The 16,887-nt window shown below is 36.1% G+C and overlaps 1 protein-coding gene across 5 annotated transcripts in view; it reads right to left on the bottom strand.

Annotated features, from left to right (window-relative positions):
* The window catches only part of lrp1bb (low density lipoprotein receptor-related protein 1Bb), a 392,748-nt gene that overhangs the window by 207,248 nt on the left and 168,613 nt on the right, over nt 1–16,887 (bottom strand). For all 5 annotated transcript variants that reach the window (XR_008647172.2, XM_055216546.2, XM_055216547.2 and 2 more), the window contains 2 exons: nt 16,093–16,255; nt 5,028–5,250 (listed from right to left, as the gene is read on the bottom strand). Coding sequence is in view for 4 of the 5 variants with exons in the window: in XM_055216546.2 (XP_055072521.2) it covers nt 5,028–5,250; nt 16,093–16,255 (386 nt within the window). In the remaining variant the exon portion in view is untranslated. The remainder of the gene's footprint in view (nt 1–5,027; nt 5,251–16,092; nt 16,256–16,887) is intronic.

Genomic DNA, 16,887 nt, shown 5'->3' with positions numbered 1-16,887 from the left:
AGACTGCTCTGTACAGTAACTTTAGTCTGCATACACTGTTGGACTATGCTACTGGAATAAAGAAATGCATCAAATTGGCTTCCATACAGATCGACATATCAGTAGATGAATGCCAGAGATGAATCATCAAGAGGATTTTACCCTCACTGTTTGGCTAGGACCAATATAGTCTGTGATGTGGTTGAGATTCTTTGGCTTGACCCAGAACAAAGACGGGATGTTGAGGAGGAATACTTTTTTTATGTTTTACAGTTGTGCTGTGTAGCACATGAATGAATAAAAATTTGCTTTTTTGATCATATGAAAATGTTTTTGAGGGGGAGAACCACAAGCAACTTACCAGTTTTGGATATATTGTTTTGAATTTATTGCACCAGTGTGTAAGACTATGTTGTAGTGTGTGTGTGTGTTTGAAAGCTTGTGTGTGTTGTTTGAGAGAAAAGTCTGGTTTTTCAGTAAGAGTGAATGTTTTTGAGTGTAGAGCTTCATTTTGACCTGAAAATATGATGTTTGGAGTATTGGGTGAGATGTTATGAAATTGTGTTTACTGTTTTGAGAATATAAGGCATAGTTTCAATAAATGTGTTTACGCAACTGAGAAAAACTGTAATTACTGCGAGTAATCTAAAGCGAGTAACGCGATGATACGTAGCATAAGACTTTAACACAGCACTGTACAAAACTTTGTGCAGCATGTTAACTAATATCACAATCAGCGGTACTCTGACATAATATTAGTTTGTGTCAATTTAAACCAGTCATTTAAACAAGGCAGAGGGTCTTAACCATAGACTATCCCCTCGAGGTGATCAGGACAGAACCAGTCAAAACTGGACAAAGAAGACGGATTTAAACACCAGGTGTGAACGGACATGTGTCTCTCTTGTCCACTTGTGATCCGATTGACCAAAACACATCTTAAAGGGACATTACACTTTTTTTTAAATATGCTCATTTTCCAGCTCCCCTTAAACATTTGATTCTTACCGTTTTGGAATCCATTCAGCTGATTTCCGGGTCTGGTGCTAGCACTTTTAGCATAGCTTAGCACAATCCATTGAATCTGATTAGATCATTAGCATCGCTCTAAAAATATCAAAGAGTTTTTACGCCCGAAAATAGTCCCCTGTCATTGAAAGTAACAAAGGGGACTATTTTCAGAACAGTGCGTAATATTACTATGGCTGTTTCTCAATTCCAAGAACGCAAAGAACGGACTTGTGTTCTCGTGGAGATTGGTCTTGCCAGGCGACCTTGGAAGAACGAACTCAGAAGGTTGCGAGAACACAGAACACACCTGTGCGAATTGAGCTGTGTGCAATCTTCCTATTGGTCACCTGACCTCCCCAGATTTCAGCGCACAAGTCTGCAGTCGATGCATCCTCAATATCAAGAACACATCCGGGTATTTTCATGCGTCCTCTGTACTTGTGTTCTTAAGAATTGGATTTGAACTTCGACGGTTAATGATGACGTAGAGCGAGAACACAAGGACGCAAGATCGCTGAAGAACGCATATTGAGAAACAGCATATGCCTGCTGCAGCCATGTTAAATCAGCGAAGTCCTTGATTATTATCCCAGAATGAGAATATAGTCCTAACCATATCTGCCTAGAAAATCACAACTTTTAAATCGGAAAAATATTGAAACTCTTTGGTTATTTTTGGCACGATGCTAGTGGTCTAATCGGATTCAGTGGATTGTGCTGAGCTATGCTGGAGGTGCTAGCGCCAGACCCGGAGATCCGCTGAATGGATTTCAAAACTGTAAAAATCAAACGTTTAACTCTAGGGGAGCTGGAAAATGAGCATATTTTCAAAAAAAAGTGGAATGTCCTTTAATACCAGGTATAAACAGGGTCTCCATTTATGCATCCAAGAAAGTGTGAACTAAACTACTCTTTGGGGTCACTGTATGTTATACAGCGTATAAGATAAAATGCAGATGTGCATAATCCTGGCATGGCGTGTGTAAACTAGGGTTGGGCGGAATGACCAAAAATCTATTCCACGGAATGAGTCATTTTATTTCACGGAACGGTATATTTCACGGAATAAATGTTTTTCATTTTATTTTTTTTATTATAAAAATGTACAAAAATTTGCAACTCACTCTAGCTTAACTAAATGCCCACCGCAGTTTTAAATTATGAGCAATTTAAAGTTAATAATGTTAAAGTGAAAATGCCCAAAATATAACAACAGATTAAGTCTTGCAAAGACAGAATCTTGTTTATAATTGAGTTATTAATTTTATAGACTATTGAAGCTGTAGTATGCCTTCATTGTATTTTGTATTTATGCATACATTACATTAAAAATAGGCAATATGTAAAATGAACAGGTATAAATATATGCAAAAACCTACAGATAGGATGAATACCTCTATAGCCTATATGAGAGACGAAGCTTTAGATATTATAAATATGACAGGTGCTATGATGTGATGATCATTAAGTCTGTTTTAAGGTCTTGACGCCCTTTACTTTCTATTAGACCTTAACATTTGCGTCACTTTCTCGTCTTTCCGATCAAATATGTTTGTAAGCAAATGGCGCTTCAAACTATCGCTCTAGCAGCGCACTTGTCACTGATATAAACGCGAGTTTTGTCTTAGCTTGCTTAAAGTTCAGAAAACTTTACAACTATTAGCATTATGTTCGAGAAGAACTCTTTATTTGGCGTCGCAGCTCCTTGCGCTTGCCTAGAGAGACCTCTACACGTGACGCGAGAGAACGGCCGGCTGCTGCATGAGCACAGAGAGAGAGAGAGAGAGAGAGAGACTCGCTGCGAGACCCGCGGTGGATTCACTGGCAGTTATTATAAAAGTTACACAAATAACTTGTTCATTTTTTATGAGTGAATTATTTTACTTGTTTCCCCGTCACACCAACTGTTAAGTCTAACAAGCGTGAGGGCAGAGTTAGCCACGCCCACTTATTTGCATTCCGCGGAATAGACGGAATAGAAAAATATGTTACGTCTGACAGTTTATTCCGCGGTAACGGAATATACCGTCATACCGCCCAGCCCTAGTGTAAACCATGAAAAATCCATGTTTCGAATACAAATGACGGTTCACCTTGAATTGTGCCTATATAGGGAGGTATCATCACATAATAAAAAAACAATTAGAAAAATAAGAAAGTCTAAAAAGAAGGTACACATTTCATGCGTGGCATAACCCAGCCTTTATTTTCCATGGAAATTAAATGTGTTTGCAACCTCTCAACAATTATGCCGTGGCTTGCATTTATGAACACTATTTAATGCACCACCTGCACACACGATGATCAATTTCTCTTTGTACGTGTCCCTTTCTGTAACAATACGGTGTATGGGTTACTTAGCTGAGGTGTACTTTTGAATAATAATGATCCCTAATTACTGTTCTCTTAAGTGCACTTCAGGTAAAATATTCAAATGGTGAATCTGTTTCAGAGAACCTCATCTCTAGCCTGGGTATTCATTTCAACAAATTAAAAGGCTGAGAAATCGAAATGCATATGAAAACCACACAGATATGGCAACTAGTGGACATAAACGCCATTACCAATTAATACCTAAAATCAATCTGTATACATCTGTGTACATTTCTACTTGAACTAGCAAGGACTATAAAGTCTAGAGATTAATTTGCCCAACTCCTTAATTACCTACAAATTTTGGTTAGCATCATTTTCTTGACATTTAGAGTTTTATATGCACCTCATCTAAGAAAATTAAACACTTTTTAAGGTATTAGTAATACTTTATTTAAAAATATTTTATCCTTTTTTGCTGAATAACAAATCTTTTAAATCCACCCACATATGCTAGTTTTGTGTAGCCTGGCTTTAGTCTAGCAGTGAAATGTCTGGTTATCATAGCAGTTTTTCAGGTCACGAATCGCCCAAAAAAAGATGTGAAGCATTTAACTAAGGCAACCAAATACAGTTGGGTAATTCTCATGAAATCCAGTGTCCAATTTAAGAAATCTGTGTCCAGCATTAGAATAAAAAAAACTTGAAGCCAATTTTTTTTGCACATATAAGATTAAGGTCTGAACTTACTATATCCATTATTTTTAGAGGATTTAAAACATATTTCCTATAAAATTATTTACATTTTTTAGATTATCATTATAAAATAAAAAATTATTACCGCAACATGATATTACGTTAAATATATGCATTTACAAACTCATGTTTCGGTAATGAGAACTAAAAAGTTGTCTAGGTACTATGACAAACAAAAATTTAACTTTTATTTGGAGATAAAAAATAAAAACTGCTTACCTGGTAGCCATCTTAAGTGTCACATTATGTCCCTTCCAACAATTTATTTTTGTTAGTTCCTTGAGGGCTTAAACAATAATTGAAAATTGTTGCGGAGGATGAGAAAATATTTCTTGGACACATTTATATTCCTTATTATTGTCTCTACATTTACCAATGATCACCAAATACCACATGTTTCTTTACTGTAAATGTTTATAGTATAACATGCACTGAAGCTTTTTATTTTTTAGATTTTTTAATTATAAATATTTCCATGTCAAAGAACCAAAATCCAGTCATGAACATGTTGCGGTAATGAAAATTTTCCTCTTAAATGTGGAAAAAACATAAAAATTGGTTTGTATGATGTCATTTGAAATCATGTGCAAAAGAGTACATGAAGAGATGTTTGTAACTGTATGCTTCTTATTTTGATAGCTCTTACTTTGCATTTACTTTTTTTATCAAAATGTTTCATGAAACCTCATAAGTCAGTCTAATTTCGTGAGAATCACCCTTTTTTTGTCATTTCATTCTGGAATCCGTAAATCAGAAAGTGACCATACCACAAATAACATACCAGCACCAAAAGAATGATTTCTAATATTGTCAACCTAAAATTATAAGTGCTGATTATTTTAAGTGTAACTCAGATAAACAGTTCTGTTTCTGAAATTTTTGCATGCATTACGCATCATTCGATGACTGAAAGGACTGTGAGCAAAATCCCTAACAAACATAAAAAAGTGTATTTATAAAGTACTTACTTGATATCCCTGCATGATAGTATGTCTGTTTTTGCCATTGTAATCCACCATCTCAATGTAATCCAGATACGCGTCTGCCCAGTACACTAACTTCTTTATCAGGTCCAGTGTTACTGCAGTTGGACGCTGAATCTTATAATCCACAATTCGAGTTCTGTTGGTACCATCCATGTTGCAGCGTTCCAGTTTGGCTACATTTCCATAGTCAGTGAAGAAGAGCATCCTGCAAGAGATGATGGAGAAAACAGTGAATGATAACACAATGACAACAGAATTACAGTTTGTATGCTCTGTACTTCTAGGAAAACAAAATATGATACTTTAAAACAAAGAGCACAACTATCTGTATATATTGGTATCGTGAGATGTCATTCTAAGTGATTGTGCGTATCGGCACAGGAATTTGGTATTGCTGCATCACTAAAATAAACACATTCCTTTTAAGGATTGTAACAAAGTCCCTAAGTGCTGAATTTCTCAGCAGACATAAAAAATCTACTGTAAAGAGCTTTTAAAATCATTGAAAAACCATCTTGTATTATGTTGTTTTTAACAATTCCTTACAGCACATGCCAACCTTTCCTTCCGAGTTTTATTTGTCCCTTTAGGATTAAAGTTGTGAAACTAATTAAATGGTTCAAAGTCTGACTTTTAGTTTATTAGTAAAATATTAAAAATAAAAACAATTCTTAATACCTAAGGGTTCTGCATTCTGACCCTCTTCCTCTTGGACAATCTTTTGTTTTTTTTGGAAGGGTAAAAATAACTGAACATTGTATTAGTGATGCCCTACAGCCTGCCAAGTCACAACAATAAAAACTAATTGGGTTTTGTAGCATGTGCAAAGTTCCAGTTAACTGCAGTGCCTTTTACAAACTTTTTTTGTGATTCTCAGCTACATTTTTTTAAGATTCACATTGGTTCAGACACAGTGCATTACAAGAAAGTTGTTCAGCATCGTTACAAAGAGAACAAATAAAACAAACAGACTATTATTATTTTGCTAAAAGAAGTCAATAAAATTGAAATAGTAGACAGAGATTTGGTGGCTAAAGTGAATCTAAAGAATCATTATAATCAGCATCCGTCTTTCTCTCTTTCTGAGTGTGCACATCTTCATTCATCACATCAATGCCACATATCAGATTCAAGTGCTGTTAAATATCTTCTTTTAGCTACACTAGAGAAAAGCCTTCACACGCCAATCCACAATATTATCCACATTTTATCTTTGAATTTGTAACTGTAGGTCTTTCAGCAAATTTGTGAATAGTATGATGAAATTGTCAAAGAACTTGCATAGAGTTAAAACTGTCAATCATATTGTTTTTCATACATTTTAGCACGATCTGCTTTCACAGTGACATTGTGGGGTTAGGGATGGGGGCTCATTCATGTTTTTTGGATAATCAAACCCTTTTGTATGATTCACATTGTAGAATTTATACGAAATCCCCAGCACGTAAAACAGGTACGAGATCAGGCTGTGTTTAAATGCTTTGGTGTGCACGCCCCCTAATGCTGCGTTCAACTCAAACATGAATAAGAGTGTCTGGCGTGAAAGATTTGAATGTTAAGTCAATGTAAAGACGCGTTAACGTGCATCTAGAGGTATCGCGGCACGAATGAGGCATTTAGTACGGCACGGTAGAATCTGCCTCATTCACACGTCTAGTTTGCCAAATTGAGGTTTGCTGCGGGAAAAGAACGAGTTGAAAAATCGTAATTTTTTCAGATGGCGGAAAATTGCACCGCGTTAACCAAACCACTTAAGAAATGTTTTATTTATATATCCTTTTTTATTTATATATAGTATAGAATATATAAACATATAAATAAATATATATATGAAGAGTTTCGTTGCAAAACGAGATAACTCCGTTTTTTTTATTGTTCAGAAATCTATTTTTTTTGGTTGTGCATTCCAATTAATATCAATTCAACTGCAGTTGGTTTGTTTTGATTTAAACCTTCACTTACAAAATAGTAGCACCATAAAACTATATAATAACATGATAACATAATAATAAACATATTTTGACAAAAATGTTAAAAATGTATTTATCTCGAAACCCTTCACATACACACATGTAAATGTTTCTTAAATACATACATGAATGTGTGTGTATTTATGTATACATAATAATTACACACAGCACAAACTCATATGTCATGCAAAAAATTACTTTTATTTTAACAGGTAATCAAGGTCTAAAGAGTTACTAGAAACCTTCAGACAGGTGAGGTTTTATCAGGGTTGGAGCTAAAAGCTGCAGGGCTACGGCTCTCCAGGACCGACGTTCGCCACCCCTGATCTAGATTAATATATGCCCAGCACTAATAAATAAATTCATTGATAATAGTAATAAGAATAAGAATATTTGAGGAGTTCTGATGCAAATCCCTCTAAGTGTGTCTTTTTCTGCACTTAGAGGAGTTTGCTGAGAAATCCATGTGGCATTAAGTGGATTCAGCCAACAAAGCATTATTTCCAAATTGCCTGAGGTAGGTTCAAAGTAGGGATGCACCGATAGGATTTTTTTAGACCGATACCGATTTAAACAGACAACTTCTGGCTGATACCGATGTCGATACCGATTGCTACTTCAAAAAAAGTTGGACTAAAGTACAGTGTGTTTCTTTTATTGTTCAAGACATTTGAGCTAGCTCAACAAAGGTTTTCTGTCGGTGCTTAAGTATAGTGCACACCAGAACATTAAATAATTTTAATTGAACAACAGACATGCAGTTCATTGCCTTTATGTGGTTAATTAATAAATAATTGGTATCAGCCTTTCTCGTGCTATTGCCGATATGCCGATGGTTTCAAATTCATCAAAAATCGGCCGATAAATATCGGCGGCCGATACATCGGTGCATCACTAGTTCAAAGTGATTATATTTGATGAACGTATAAAATGTGCCGAAAGCATTCAGTTAATATAATTAGCTCATTTTTGATGGAGATGGTGCTTAATGGCTTTTGCATCTGATCTCCTCAATTCTTCCAGCAAATAGCACTTCTGCAATTTGTTTGATTTTTTTAAAACTGCTTCTAAATCAGAATTAACAATCAGAACCATTTTATTTTATTAACATCATCACAACTCAGCATGTTTAAAACATCAGCTACGAGCAAAACACACCCATGATGATACAATAATGAGACGACCACCGAAGCACAATAATATAATAAAGCAAAAACAATTCAATTACATCCAAAACATGAATATTTTTTATACTGCTATTCAGCAGCTTCTGTCTGGCGTGCATGTCTGAGCAAAACAAACATTTTATCCATCATTGTTCAATATACTTTTCTTTTTTCGATCTGATTCTAATAATGAATACAGACGAGACACGGAGGCAGAAAAGGGAAAAACTGTGAAAATATATAATCACAATGGCCGCGGAATGATAAATCAACAATGGTGGTTTGATAACCAACTCAATAAGCAAGACCAACAAGATATTCGCAAGCCAAAACACAACACAAACATTCATACATCTCATCAACTTCTTTAGACCTTTAGACCCAGGCTTTAAGTAATCACTGTAAGGTGACACAATGGTCGAAGCCGAGCCCAGACTGTTGGGAAGATTCATTACAGTGCGGAAAATGCCCCCCTTTCTTTCACCAAGACAGATTACCAAACAAGAGAGGAAAAACAGCAGACGTATAAAGATTATCACACAGCTCTGTTTTCATTTTGCTCTAAATCAAATCCAAGTTTCCCACCCTCCACTGACTATCGTAACACATCCCTCACCCTGCTTTTTTCATTTCTGAATTGATTCAGGGAATTGAAGTTACACTTTGAAAAGTGAGGTTAAACTAAGTTCAGTCACATTTCCTGCCTGGGAGTTTTGTTTTAAATTAAAAAGCTACATATAACATAAAGGCTCTCCAAAAGCGGATGACGAAGGCAGCTTTATGAAAGCAGGCGAGAAAACACAAACAAAAAAGATGGCAGGCAAAATGTATCAAAACCGCAAATGAAACCGTGAGTGTTTCGTGAACTCTTTCCATAACTACCCCGCCTCATGCTGAGCCACTATTGCAAACTGCCCTGATTTCTTTTGTTTTCGCTCCATTGCTGCGGGCGAACAGGCCTCCTGTTCACTCAACCTCCCGCACACATGCAGCTCTGACCTTAGCTCGCCAATTACACGAGGATGACGGAAAAAGCAGAAGTAATGTTGTAAACTGCGTTTAGTCTACACTACACAGAGCCTGGAGGTTTGACTCCAGTGTACTCTCCCACATGCACAGCCCTCGGCTGGAGCACACGAAGGAAACTGGCCAGATGCACTGGCCAAGTACTAATGTTAGTAAGGCATCCCTTAGGTAATGTTTATGTAAACTTACCAATATCAGGTTGTGAAAGCAAGCACTTGAGTTGGTAAAATGGCATGCTCTTGATAATCCATAAAAGGCCACAAAAAAGCAAATCACAGTAAATACAAAGCAAACAAAATTGAGCTTGTTTTAAGAGTAAAAAGAATGCAACAATTTTATGTAACTTTAACTTAGCAAATGAAACAAATTTTAACTTGTTTTTTTAAAAAGCTATGTCAACTATGACAACTTGCAAGTTAATTCAACCTACTATTTTAAAGCGCCCATAACATAACACTGTTTCTGCGTACCTGATGTTAATCTGGAGTACCTATAGAGTAGTATAACATCCTTCATATCTCTGAAAAACTAAAAACGTAAAGCGTAAAAACTTAAAGGGGTGGTTCAACGGTATTTCATGCATTATGACTTAGGCCCTGTTTACATTAGAACATATGCGTTTTAAAACGGCATTTTAAAATAAAAACAATCCTCGTTTATACTGGCATTTTAAAAATAATCTTTATCCAAACTATACACGACCGTAAACGCATGAAACATGACAAGTCACATAACTGGGCATGTGCATAAAAGTGTAAAATAACTTATTACTCTATTAATAGCTTACCTTTGCGCGTTTATGCAGCCTAGGGGTGTGCGATATTGACAAAAATTCATACCTGGATCCTTTGCCGGCAACTACAACAGACACTATTTTTGAACCTATTCATTTTTAAAAGTGTGCGAGGTCCGTGCTAGGGATGCACCGAATCCAGGATTCGGATTCGGATTCGGCCGAATACTGGGCTTTTTGACGGGGTTCGGGTTCGGCCGAATCCTAGATTTTTTTCCCACCGAACCGAACCCTAGGCTTGCGCTACGCTGGTCGACGTCACGCGGCCGTTGATTACACACATCGGGTGCTGAGGTGGAGATGAGCTTTTTCTTTCGGTGAGCCTTAGGGGCTGGACACACCAAAACTTTTAAACACGGCTGCAAACGCCTTGAGGACGCCAAATGCCAGCTGTTTTTCAGCCGAGCGCTTGGTCGCAGTGATGCTTCAGCTGTGAGCCGGTTGGTTGCTGTGGTAATGTCCAACCCCTCCTCCACTGTAATTGGATGGCCGTGTGAAGACTGTGACATTGACGAGCGGAGCTTCTAACTCAAAGTATAGTATAGTTTTCAGCGCGGAGCTGCTTGCTTATTGGAAAAACGAGCGTGTCGCAACGCATCGCTTTTATTATGCATAGGCTTATGGTAATTGTCAAAATAGTTTAACAACTTGTCATCCTGGCATAATGTACAGTTAAAATTAAATAAAATGAAAATACACTGCTGTGGACGTTGTTTAAATCATTAATGTGCCATACTGTGTTAATGGAATAAGGATGCGAGTAGGATTCGGTATTCGGTTTCGGATTCGGCCGAATCTTAAACGGTGGATTCGGGATTCGGCCGAACCTAAAAAATCTGGATTCGGTGCATCCCTAGTCCGTGCACATCCTGCGCTAGCAACACAGAAATAGCAAAAAGTGCAAGCAGCTAAACGAGCATTAAATATAAATGACGTTGATTTTATTGCTTTTATTAATTTATATTCACAAAACTTATCAACAAAACATCAAATAAAATTAAGAGATAAATTATATGAAATGAAATTAATTTTAAAGTAGCAAACAAAACTTAAATTAAACTCGAAAATAATGTCTGACCCATTACAATTCTCCCTTCATATTGGCATTTACAACACCCTACATGGCGTTTAAAATTACAGTCTATCTTTCGTAATAAGCTTACTAAATTTAAACAAAACATAAACAACATTACAACAATATTCAAACCCAACAATACTCAAACATAAATATAAAACATACATTATCTATAAGGATACATGTTAAAACAATCCGATATAGCGTTTATAATAGCTGGTTGGTAGATGTTTACTATTTTTTGCAAAACCTCCGTTGCAAACCTCCATTTACCTGAATAAAAATAATTTTTACTTTGAAAATAATGCCCTGTCACGTTAACATCAGCTTATCATTCACACAAGACTCTGTCTACGTTCATTTACACTGCAGGGCAACGTCTGAGTTCTCAAACTAAAACAGGGTCTTTAGCGTTTACGAACGACTCCGTTTATGAGGGTCGAAAATGGTAGCGTAGTGTAAATGAAAGGCGTAAACGTGGCAAAAGTAATGTGTTTTAAAGGGTAAATGCATTAATGTAAACACAGCCTTATAAACACAGTTTAACTGTGGGTTCACACCAGAAGTGAGTTCAACGATTTGCGCAAGTAGATTACATACAAAGTCAATGCAAAGACGCGATCAGACACCTCCTCGCGTGGGGCGATGCGAATGACGCGATATGGGCGGTGCGTTTGCCGCGAAAACACGCGTTATTCGCCTCGAAAGCGTTTGCCCACGTTAAAAATATTCAAATCGAGCGAAAAATTCGCATGACACAAAGTTAATCCCGCGAGTATTCTAGAGCAAGTAATGCAATGCCCCACATTTGGTGTGTAGGTAGCATAAGAGTTGTTTCCTCATGTTGAACAAATGCAAAGTGTCAAAGAGTTTTTCTGTGCCAAATGCACTTCGCCAGGGTTCGTACAAGTTTTGGAAAGTTTTTTTAGATTACGGGTCCAGCTGACGTTTCAGGGGTAAGCTATATGTATCACTACTTTTTATGGGCACTTCCCCCAGAAAACCACGGCCACACATCAATCAGCAGGAGAGTGAGAACCGAAGACACTAAGTTACAAGCATCACTTCACGCGACAGCTTTTATAAAGACTCAACATGGCACAAAAAAGAAGTGTGTTTTTGTATGTAATGAGAAGAAAGCCAACCTTATGGAAACAATGGATATAGTTTGTTTATCCGGAGTAGCAGCGGAGTTTTGCTTGTGTGTTTGTTTAACGCTGGATTTCATTGAAAGTCCCAGCCGGTTCACAAGTTGCAAACTCGCTCCTCCCACCGTTTGTAACTCCTCCTTCAATTTTTTTTCATACGTTATTGGAAAGAATTTGTAAAGCTAATCTGTCTTTTATAAATTTGATAAAACTAAATACCTTTCGGAGATATGAAAGATATATTACTACTCTATAGGTACTCCAGATTAACATCAGATACGCAGAAACCGTGTGTGTTATGGATGCTTATAAATAATAGGTTGAATTAACTTGCAAAACCAAGTTGTTTCAACTTCATGCAGCAGGATCTTCTTGTTAAAGTGCTATACGGTGAAAAATAAGACCCTTTGAGGCCTGGAGCAGAAGCTTAAAGCCAGAATCATACGTCTTCACATACTATCCTAATGCACATGCTGATAACCTCATTAAGGGTGAGTACATGCCGTGCTGCTTTTGCATGCATTATTACAGCTCAAATACCTGCAGCTGGACGCAGCAAAGATAAAATATTGCTTCTAAAAATGTCCAAGTTACAATAAATAGTGTTGACTTATTTGTATAATGTGCAATTGATGATCTCAGCCAAATCTACACTTAGATTATAAAAGTGTTCTCCGCAGTTTTATTGGACACATGCGCCTGGCCCTAATGCACTATTTTCCGGTTTGTGATAGTTTATTGGTCTGGCTAGTGGCTAAACTGACCTCTGGAACAAATCCCTTGTCAACAACAACAACAACAAAAAAAATGACGTGGGGAGATAGCGAGCATGGATCAACGCGGTGCGGAAAGAGGTTTGGCAAAAATTCAAGGATCCTTAACTGACATTGTATACATTCTTTTTACACTAAGGTGACCAGATGTCCCAGTTTTCCAGGGACAGTCCCGATTTTTGGTATTTTGTCCTTAAAAAATCCACAACAATAAAAAGACAAGAACATTACACTTTATTTAAGGGGTCCGTAATAATGCATAAGTAAGGCATTAATTAAGGATTAATTAAGTATATAGTTATCTCACTGCCCTTCCACTTTAAAATAATTGGCTACATTTTTTGAGTGGCAGCAAAGTCAGCCAATCAGTAATGAGATTGCAAGTTAAGCCAGTAGGGGGAGCCAAATAGGTGCAAAACCACTTGTTTAAAATCCCCCTCCCTAATAGAGCTATCTGAGAGAGGTTTTTAGGAAACTTCTAAGGCATTACAGACCCAAACAAAAAAATGTTTGTCTACATGTCACATCACAGAACAAGGATAAATACTCCGTTCAATCATTCTATGTCACCTTTAAGGCGTCACTGTATAATTGTAATTATATATTTAAGTACCAAGTAATAATCATCAACATGTACTTACTGTAGGGTTAGGAATAGGGTTTGGTTTAGGATAAGTTGCATGTAATTATGCATAATTAACAGTTATTACTATAATAATTACATGTAACATGTGTAACAAAGACACTGTAAAATAAAGTGTTACCATGTTATTTATTTATCTGTACTGAGTAAAGTATATAATGCTATATAGAGAAATGTGAGATTTAAAGCAATATTGAGAACATTTATGGTTTATTACTATTAGAACTGCCACCAATACATTACTAATATCTTCTAACAAAAGCAATTTGACCCCCTGTTCTGAAGTAAATCTTTTACCTTCAATTATTAATTGGTATTTACATTTATTGATCATTATTAAGCCAACAATATGTAAGTATTGATGTGTATTGATTTTACAACACTGTTACTAATAAATGGCTAATAATCTTCAGGGCTTGACATCAATAACGCTTGTCCGCATTAATGAGTAATATAGTCTTACTATCTTTTCAGTTAATCAATAATCTCTTTCATGGTTAAGCTGTAATTTATTGTTAATATAGTATAACTTTATACTTAATAAATCCTTAATTAATGCATTATTATGGATCCCTGAAATAAAGTGTTACTGGACATTCAAAAAGGTTTTGTTCCAGTTTTTTTAGAGATTTCAATGATATTTTGACCATTGAACTAGGAAATGTCCCAGCTTTTCACTTCAACCCATTTGCACCTGATGCTGCGCGCCGAAACATTACCTCTACCGCCAATTACTTTTATTTCATGTTTCTAAGTGCTACAGAGGCTTAGATATTAAGTTTTTAGTAGACGTTGACAATTGTTTATATTTTTTCTGAAAACCCTCAGGAGATAAGGGTATTACTGTACACAGTATGCTTTAGCTATGATTTTAACTATGGTAATTTACTGTTTATTTATTTTGCTTGTTATAAGAAATAATCTACTCTAGTCTAAAGTCTGGGCCACGAAAGCCGTTTGTTTTTTTTGTTGTGGCCACTAAAACCGTATATAGGAGAACCATTTATTGGTTCACCAAGGAACCTTTTTTTTTTAATGTGTACTCTTATAAGTTTTTGAGGAGTATTTTCATGATCACAGAAAAGAAAACATAATTTAAACTAAAAAAGGATGAAAAGCATTCCATAATTTAAAAAACCCCAGCGTATTTCGTTTTGAGGCGTCTGGATTTAGTTTAGCCAGAATCACAGCATGCTAACAAAAGGATGACACTCACACTCTGATGGACTGTGTCGTCCCTGCAGTCTTTAGACCTATACTGAACATCGTACAATTTAGCTTCAGTGGGCGCGTGGAGTCTCATTAAAAATCCTGGAACAGTGTGCTCTTCCTGTCCTTGCAATCTCATGAATAAATGGGACTGACTCTCTGCTGAATTCCTATTCTAAGCTCGCCGGGAATATTACCACGGAGTTCCTTTTACCTGCTAATAACTAAAATAATCCTTCTGTCCTTCTCTTTGTGTTCTTTCTTTCTCCCAAAACATTTCAACTGCTTCATTGCCACCATGTTTCACCTGTGGCTTTGTGGTGTTAAAGTAAAACAAAATTCGTGTGAAGAATATAATTGGCTGTTGGATAAATAATAAAATACTTGACTGTGGGTGCTGTATGAATTCAGACAAAGAAGAGCCAAGATCGTACTAAAGGGTTAAAGGGATAGTTCATCCAAAAATGCTAATTCTGTCATTATTTACTAACCCTAATGTTGTTCAAAACCTTTATGAGTTTCAAAAGGAGATATTTTGATAAATGCTGGTAAGCACACAGTTGACAATACCCATTGACTTTCATAGTAGGAAAAAAACTAATATTATAATATACTAAATACTATACAAAAAAAACCTCATACAGGTTTTGATCAACATGAGGGGGAGTAATTAATGACAAATTTTTCATTTTGGGGTGAACAACCCCTTTAACATATATGTTAAACCAGCCCAGTCTCACGAAATTTCGTTATATAGTCCCTTTTTTTAAATAATTTTTTCGTGCTATTATCACGAACTATCACGTTTTTTCGTAATCGTATAACGAATTCCTGTTTTCGTGTGATTATCACGTATTGGTTACTCAACTGTTTTGTCCTATTTTCTTACCATTGTCGCTTCAGTTTAGGGTTAGATTTACATAAAATGACATCACTACCCAAACGCAATTCTAACCCTAACGCCAGGCGACATATAAAAAAAATCTGAAAAAATAGTATAAACCAATATATAAAGTGACATTCTAATGCACAATGGTTTAAAAATAGGAAAAAGCAGTTGAGTAACCAATACGTGATAATCACACGAATTCGTTATACGATCACAAAAAATGCGAAAATTAGATAATAGCAACAAAAAAGAATCAAAAAAAAACGTGACTATATCACAAAACTTTTTGAGACTGGGTAGGTTAAACCTATGCCAATCTCCAAAACACAAGAATTTCTAAGAATTTTAAACTTACCCCATCAGAGGATCCAACGCCACCGATTTTGGGTTCAACAGGTCTAGGTCTATCACTGTGACACAGGTATCTCCATACTGGTTGCAAACAAATATCCTGTCACTTGCTCGATTCACAAAGTAAAAGTTTCCCGTGAGCCAGTCAAAGGCAATCTGTTCAACATCTAGAGAAAAAAACATGATTACTTTACATTATGCAAGCTGAATGTAAATATACAGTACATCATTTATAAATTTTACATGGGTATTATATAAACGTGAGACATAATTAAAGGATGCATTACCAAATGTAAAAATTAACAGACATTTACAATGAATCATAAACCAGCTGAACCAGTCATCACATCAATTATCAGGCATATGTTCATTACTAGTCATCGTGAGCTGCAACGATGTGCAAATTACTTAAGCATATTCATGAAAAAACATTATTCATGCAAATCTAATTCTCAGTTGAAGAAAAAGAGCTACTATCACCGAGGCATCAACAGATCTTTAAACAACTCACTTTTGCCAGACAAAATTTACATCTGGAAACAAATTCTGGTCTGCATACTTTATGGAAAAATAAAGAGTATATCTATAAATTAATTTGTGATACACAGATTACAGTTTTCTCCGTGGAGTTTTTGATTTTTTGAGCCTGGGGAAAATAATAGTGGTGGCTTGTGACTGCCAATGCGAGGGGCGCTAATTCAACATAAGTGTTCGGAGTGTCGTGTATTGCTTGCATTTTCGAAATATGTGTTTGTTGCATCATGCAAAGCGTGTGCATCACATGTTTTGTCAAAATAAG

Source organism: Misgurnus anguillicaudatus, chromosome 17, assembly GCF_027580225.2.
Source record: "Misgurnus anguillicaudatus chromosome 17, ASM2758022v2, whole genome shotgun sequence".
Lineage (NCBI taxonomy): Eukaryota > Metazoa > Chordata > Actinopteri > Cypriniformes > Cobitidae > Misgurnus > Misgurnus anguillicaudatus.
This window is presented reverse-complemented; position numbering and strand designations above follow the sequence as displayed.